The following is a 7,197-nucleotide window of genomic DNA, read 5'->3' on the forward strand; positions in this document are numbered from 1 at the left end:
CTCGGGTCAGTACCTCTACACTGGCAGAATTCTCTGGTTCCCACCAAACCCCGCCCCCTCTCTGACTGTGACAATGGCCCTTCGCTGCCTCAGTTTCCCCATTTGGAAAATAAGTGCAGCTGCACCCACTGCTCTGTAGTGTTCTGCAAGTCCCCGGGTGATTTTATTAACACTGAGGGTGTTCAAGCAGGTTTTTGCAGCTTTTCCATGTTCAGGATTTATTTGGATGGTGATTCTGTCAGTGTGAGCAGCTGGCCCCAGCAATCCCTCCCAGAGATCCAGCCCTCCCCGCTGCCTTCCCGGGCTGGGTGCTGCGGGGGCTTCAGCCGAGCATCCCGCAAGGATCCTGATCCATGTGGCACATCCCTCGGTGCAAGCAGGGAGGGCAGCACCGGTGGCTCAGGGAATGTCCCGCCTAGGACCCTGCATGCTCTGGGGCTTCCCAGCTTTTTGCTGGAGCTACCGAGCTGGGAGGGGCCGGGCCGGCAGCTTCCCATAAACCTGGCGGCTTAGACCAACTCCTGGACAGATGTTGGGACTCTGCCTTGGAGCGGAGGTTGGGAAAAGGAGAGGGCGGCTCTTGCCCGGAGAGTGAGGAGGAGAGCTCGGCACCCTGGGCTGGAACTTTAGCACCCTCTTCCGCAGGAGTTTAAAGGCGAGGATCGCCGTACCCCGAGCGGGCCGTCTGGAGAGCCGGGCGGGCGCAGGAGCGGACGAGAAGCCAGCAACTTTCTCTGACGAGGATTCTGTGGAGCTCTTCATAAAGAAATAACAGCGGGGAGAAAACCCCGGGAAGCCGGGAAGCGTTTCCAGCTCTCGGGACGCTGGTGAGCGGCTCCGGGCCGCCGCCGGTCCCTGCGAGGAGCCCGTCCTGCCGAGCAGATGTTTGGGACTGGAGCAGCGCGGGGGTTATTTGCCTTGGACTGAAGGCGATCCCAGCCTCGGCGGATTAAGCTCTTTGTGTGCACGCGAGTGTGCCTTGATGGAAGCTGCTCCCGCAAAACCCGCTGCGGGGAGCATCCCCTAGGTCAGGGAGCCCTTCTGGAGGAGGGGGAGAGGGGGAAACCTCCTGTTTTCGTGGCTCTGGGACGATGCTGGGGCAGTAACTCCCTCGGCAGGCAGCACGGTGCTTCGGGATGGCCGTCTATGCCCTCACGGGTTTCTCGCTCGTCAGCCTGCTCAGCTTTGGCTATTTATCTTGGGACTGGATGAAGCCCAGTTTGGTGGCCGATGTGGCCACAGACCCCATGGAGAAACCACTGCCTCCCACCTTCACCAGGCCACCCCACATCATCTTCATTCTGACCGATGACCAGGGCTACCACGACATCGGCTATCACGGCTCGGATATCCAGACACCGACGCTGGACAGGCTGGCAGCGGAGGGTGTGAAGCTGGAGAACTACTACATCCAGCCCATCTGCACCCCGTCCCGGAGCCAGCTGATAACTGGCAGGTAAGCCTGCTTACAACCTACTCATGTCCCTTTTTGGTCCTTTCTGTAGGTCTGAGGGGCTTAACCCCAGCTTGCTGCCAGACCGATGCCCTGGTGTATTGGCAGAGGATGGAGATCCTCCAGTGGATCTGGATTTCTCTAGAAAGCTTCCTGGGTAAACAGTTGATTTCCACACAGGATAAATGCCACACAGGTGGCACATGGCAAGAGCAAAAATGTGCATTCTGCTGGGTAATGGATGTCACTCTGGGAGAGGCTGGTCTCTAATCAGGAGGTGTTTGGTGCTGGGCAAGCAGCTGTGTCCCCAGGTAGTCCCTGATACACTGGCCTGTGGAGATTTGCTGTGAGGCCCTTGGTCCGTGCTTTCCCTGCATGCATGTTCAGTGCTGCACTGGCCAGCACAGGCTGGATGTTGCTCCATTGCCCTTTCCCACAGCAGGACAGTCAGATGTCCCCTTATCCTGGGCCATTCTGCCTTCTAGGATAGGTGGGGTTTCTCTGGAGCAGTGCTGTGTGGTCAGCACTCACTGGCAGGAGTAGGTAGGAGGCAGATCCCACCAGTCCACCTCCTGGTGAGGAGTGAGCCCCAGGGAGGTGCCTATGGATGTGGTCACCTACTGCCTGGGGTGGTGGAGCCCACCAGGGTTCAAATAAAGTCCTCCCTTCTCTCCTGATGGTTCTTGAGGAGTCCCAGACATCTTTGTGGTGTGCAAAGCAGGGGAGGACAGGGATGGTGGGGGACATTCAGGTGGGGTATTATGAACCCACTTGCTTGTGCTGCCCAGCCCTGACACAGCCCAGCCACCTCCCCAGGCTGGCAGCAGTGGGGACAAATGCTGGTGGCATTTTTGAGAGATGTCTGCTGAGCCTCACCCTGTATTATTTGCATCTGCTTTTAGTAGATAAGGATGGATGAGGAGCTCCCTGTCCCTGGCTGGAGCTTGCTTCAGTGCGTTGGGTTGGATGACTTGGAGATATGTATTTTGTTTTGTTTTGGGTCTCTAACACATAAAGAGCCATCATGTCCTCACCCAGTGCTGCTCCTCATCACCAATGCTTTCCTCTGGCTCTTCTTCCCGGCAGGTACCAGATCCACACAGGACTGCAGCACTCCATCATCCGCCCTCGGCAGCCCAACTGCCTGCCCCTCGACCAGGTCACCCTGCCACAGAAGCTGCAGGAAGCCGGCTACTCCACACACATGGTGGGCAAGTGGCACCTTGGCTTCTACAAGAAGGAGTGCCTGCCCACTCGCCGGGGCTTCAACACCTTCCTGGGCTCTCTGACAGGCAACGTGGATTACTACACCTACGACAACTGCGACGGGCCGGGCGTCTGCGGCTACGACCTGCACGAAGGGGAGGACGTGGCTTGGGACCAGAGTGGGAAGTATTCCACCTTCCTCTATGCCCAGCGTGTCAGCAAGATCCTGGCATCCCACAGCCCCAAGGAGCCCATCTTCATCTACGTGGCCTTCCAGGCGGTGCACACGCCCCTGCAGTCCCCCAAGGAGTACATCTACCGCTACCGCTCCATGGGCAACGTCGCCCGCCGCAAGTACGCGGCCATGGTGACCTGCATGGACGAGGCGGTGAAAAACATCACCTGGGCCCTCAAGAAGTATGGTTATTATGACAACAGTGTGATCGTGTTCTCCACAGACAACGGTGGGCAGACCTTCTCCGGGGGAAGTAACTGGCCACTACGGGGTCGCAAAGGGACCTACTGGGAAGGGGGAGTTCGCGGCATTGGTTTTGTCCACAGTCCCTTGATCAAGCACAAGCGTCGGACAAGCTGGGCACTGGTTCATATTACAGACTGGTACCCGACTCTGGTCAGCCTGGCCAGGGGCAACCTGAGCAATGTCCAAGGCTTGGATGGCTATGATGTTTGGCCTGCTATCAGTGAGGGCAAGGAGTCTCCACGCACCGAAATCCTGCACAACATCGACCCCTTGTACAACCATGCCAAGTACGGCTCCTTGGAGGACGGCTTCGGCATCTGGAACACAGCTGTGCAAGCTTCCATCCGGGTGGGGGAGTGGAAGCTCCTCACTGGTGACCCAGGGTACAGCGACTGGATACCCCCACAGACCCTGACCAACTTCCCTGGGAGCTGGTGGAACCTGGAGCGTCTCACCGATGGCCTGAGGAAGTCTGTGTGGCTCTTCAACATCACCGCTGACCCCTACGAGCGCTACGACCTCTCAGATCAGCGCCCGGACGTGGTCAGGACCCTCCTGATGAGGTTGGTGCACTACAACCGGACGGCCATCCCGGTGCGGTACCCTGCGGAGAACCCCCGGGCTCACCCAGACTTCAACGGCGGTGCCTGGGGACCTTGGGCCAGTGAGGATGATGGGGAGGAGTGGGAAGGCGGCCGGGAACCCCTGAAGAGCAGGAACAAGAAGAAGAAGAAGTGCAAGATCTGCAAGCTGCGCTCCTTCTTCCGCAAGCTGAACACCAGGCTCATGTCCAACCGCATCTGACAGGACACTCCCCCAGCATCCACCCGTCCTGGCCAGGGTGGAGCTCTAGACTGCAGTGCCATGGGGTGGGAGCCAGGGAGAAGGAGGGGAAGGGAGGTGGCCAGTGCTCTCTTGCTCTCCCTTGCTCCAGGGTTCACTCCAAAACACTCCTCCCTGGCTGGAGTGGTGGCCACAGGGAGTTGCTCCCAGTGGATGAGGAAGGGCAATGTGGTCTCTGCTGCAGTGCTTGGTGGTGGTGAATGGCAGTGCTGAGCTGGGCTGGCCCTGCACAGCTGCTTCCAAAGAGAGAGACCTTTTCCTCAAGGATTTTGCAACCAATCATAAGCTTTAAGTGTTGGCCATCACAAGGGCAGGAGGAAGCTTGGGGGGCTCTGCCTTCATGTTAATCCTCACCATTTCCCTCTATTTACTCTTGGCTCTCAGCCAGCTGCCAAGCAGCTGCAACCTTTGTTCTTCCTTTGGGAACTCGAGAGTCTCCCCTTGAGGGGTGGATTCCTGACCATGGATGTCAGACCTGAGATCAACATGGCTGGACTAAGTCATGCTGCTACAATGACCTCATGTGGGGCTATGGCTTCCTCTCTCCACTGGTTTGGGGGGCCGGGAACAGCCCTGATGAGGATCTGTGGCCCATGGAGGCATGGTTGGATGTTCTCAGAGGACAGGTGCCTCTCCTTGACCCCACATTTGGGAGGCAGGTTTTCCCCCAGGTTCTGGTGGTGGACTCCACATGGGTCAGCCACCCAGCAGAGACTTTCACCCAAAATTTGTCTGGCCAGCCCCCTCATGTTCAAGCCTCTAGGCACCCCCGTTCCTCCCTACGAATCCTACACATCCAACCAGCCAACCACCCCTGTCTGCCCCATCCCAGTGCTGGAGCTGTCCCTGTCCCCACATCCCATTGCTGAACCTGGGGCAGAGGGAAGATCTCAAGAAGGTCTCTGCAGAAGCTGATCTGCTGTTTTGTAGCTGCGGGACTTTGAAGCCGCGGTGGAGAACGGGGATGATGGGGACGTCTCCCGCCTGCCAGCACCGCGCCGCATCCGCAGATGGGCACTGCTCTTCCAGCAGCGCACGCGTGGGGAGGAAACCACCTCCCCATCATCCGCTGCTGTGGGGAGCCAGCCCATCCGATCGCCAGGGGCCAGGGAAGCCAGCAAAGCTCTGGGCCCCCGCGCCTTCGGCGGGGTGCGAGCGCGCATACGTGCGCTCGCAGGAGAGCTGGCAAGGATGAAAGGGGGTAAATAGCTTTAAAATCGTTTTGGATGCACGGTGCATTTCCATTTACACAATGTGTTTTACATTTCTCCCCACAGGTTTCTCTTGGTGCAGCGTGTGTAGGCGAAGGCCCTGCTGTGAATTTTGAAAATAGTTATTTTTGTCTCTGGAAAATGAGGCCCGTTAGGACTTGTCAGCTCTTGGATGAGCAGTGTGGGCTTTCTTTTTTTTTTTTTTTTTTTCTTTTCCCCCCCTCTCTTTCTCCCTTGCAAAATAACATTCATTTAAAATCTGTCATTGAAAGATGTGACAATTGGCAGCGCGCACACTGAATACCTTTCAGTGCGCTTTCAAGCCCTGTGTGTGAGAGAGGGATGAGGATGGGAAGAAAATGCAATGACATGTTTGTATTTTTTTTTTTTTCTTACTCTTAGCTGGATTATTTGGGGGTATTGGGATTTTCTATAGAAACAAAGGAAAAAAACCCAGCTGACAGCTAGGCAGAAGAGAGGAGGCCTCTTCTTGTAGAGCTGGGAAGGAGTTTGAAAAGCTGGAGTGTGGCGGTGTGTGCGCCAGTCCCCGCTGCTCCGCGCACGCCCATCACCGTGCCATCCCACCCCGCTGGCTCCCTGCATCCCTGCAGCCACATCCCAAGGACAGGTTTTGGAGGGGACTCAGCTCATCCATCAGCCCCATCTCCATCCCTGCTTCCATAGCATGCTACTCCAAGAGAGCTGGTCCCCATGGCAGCACCTGGGCGCAGGTGAACCCCAAGAGGATCCTCCACATCCTCAAACTACCTCAAATCAGCCAGCCTGGTCCCTGGGGATGTGCACCACCAGCAGTGCTGTGGCACCCGCTGCCATTTGGCAAAGCCAACCAGTTGCTGAAAATAAAGCAACACTTTGCTGAAGAAGAGGAGGCTGCTGCAGGCAGAGCCAAAGCCAGGGGAGAGCAGGGGGTGATGCTGCAGGGGCTGGGGAATAAATACTGGCTAAGAGAGAATTGGTGCTGAAGGGAATGGGAGAGCAGGGCTGGACATGGGGTGATGACAAGGCTCGGGAAATGGCTTTCATTTCCATATTTATATAAATGGATCCAAGTTTAGCCCTTCTTTTATTTTTTTTTTCCTTCAAAAATGGAAATTTCCATGAAAACATGCTCGATTTTTCTTCCTTCTCTTTTACTAACATCCCCATGAAAATGTTCGCCTGGTCTCACTTCCTCTTTCCAGGTTTGGATCTGCTGGGCTGATGCTGGGTTTGCAGTCAGCCTGGCCACAGTGGTGGATCTGCTGTCATCTGTATTTTAATTAAAAAGAGTTGGATTTTGAATCTTTGCAAGAATAAACAACTGAAGGAAAATCTTAGTCCCTGAAAACAAAGAGGAGAAGTAGGCAGGAGCATCTCTGGGTGCTCAGAGAGAGCAAAGCCTCCAGCCCAAGGACAGCAGTTGTCCTTCACCACTGATTCCAGCTGTGCTGTGTCTGAACATTGGACTGGGAAAGGAGATGCAGCTGCTGCCACGTGTTCTCCTCATCACAGCAGTGTTCATTAATGGTCTGTGCTGAGAAAAACGCAGCTATGTGCCAAAATCCCATGTTTTCAGAGAGTTGAAGTCCCCTGGGATGGTGTGTGAGCTCTGGCTGCCAAGGTGTTAATGCAGCTGGAGAGATGCTCAGGCGGTGGAGTTCCCTGCACCCGGGAGATGTGTTTTCACAGACAGGCTGAGCCTCCCCTCCTTCCCAACCTCCCTTCAAAGCACCTGGCAAGCCCCAGGCAGCTCCAAAGCCCGGCAGGAGCTGGGCGTAGGATGGGGCCTGGGAGGGATGGGGCAGGGGGATGCGTCCGGGGCCATCAGGGATGGAGGGGTGGGGGCTGCCTCTCTGTCGGCATGGACTGCCTGTCTCCACCCTGGCTGTTTCCATCCTGCTGGCTGGAGAGAGTGGGAAGGGGATGGGCTGGGAATGAATGGAGTTGGGATGGGATAGAGACGGGGAGGAGGGTAAGAGGAGGGTGGGGCTGGGGCCGGGCCG

At 56.6% G+C, this 7,197-nt stretch overlaps 1 protein-coding gene across 1 annotated transcript; it reads left to right on the forward strand.

Moving 5' to 3' along the window:
• The first annotated feature begins 556 nt into the window (after positions 1 to 556).
• ARSI (arylsulfatase family member I) lies at positions 557 to 6,520 on the forward strand. The gene is made up of 2 exons (XM_015641473.2): positions 557 to 1,456; positions 2,540 to 6,520. Exons 1-2 carry the CDS (start codon positions 1,137 to 1,139, stop codon positions 3,942 to 3,944), a joined length of 1,725 nt encoding a protein of 574 aa, XP_015496959.1. The 5' UTR covers positions 557 to 1,136; the 3' UTR covers positions 3,945 to 6,520.
• Positions 6,521 to 7,197: the final 677 nt, after the last annotated feature.

Source organism: Parus major, chromosome 13, assembly GCF_001522545.3.
Source record: "Parus major isolate Abel chromosome 13, Parus_major1.1, whole genome shotgun sequence".
NCBI lineage: Eukaryota > Metazoa > Chordata > Aves > Passeriformes > Paridae > Parus > Parus major.

What these genes read in the sequence shown, in the direction of transcription:
- ARSI (XM_015641473.2), top strand. Translation starts at nt 1,137, where the DNA reads ATGGCCGTCTATGCCCTCACGGGTTTCTCGCTCGTCAGCCTGCTCAGC. An exon ending in AGCCAGCTGATAACTGGCAG is followed by an intron (nt 1,457 to 2,539) that starts GTAAGCCTGCTT and finishes TCTTCCCGGCAG; the next exon opens with GTACCAGATCCACACAGGAC.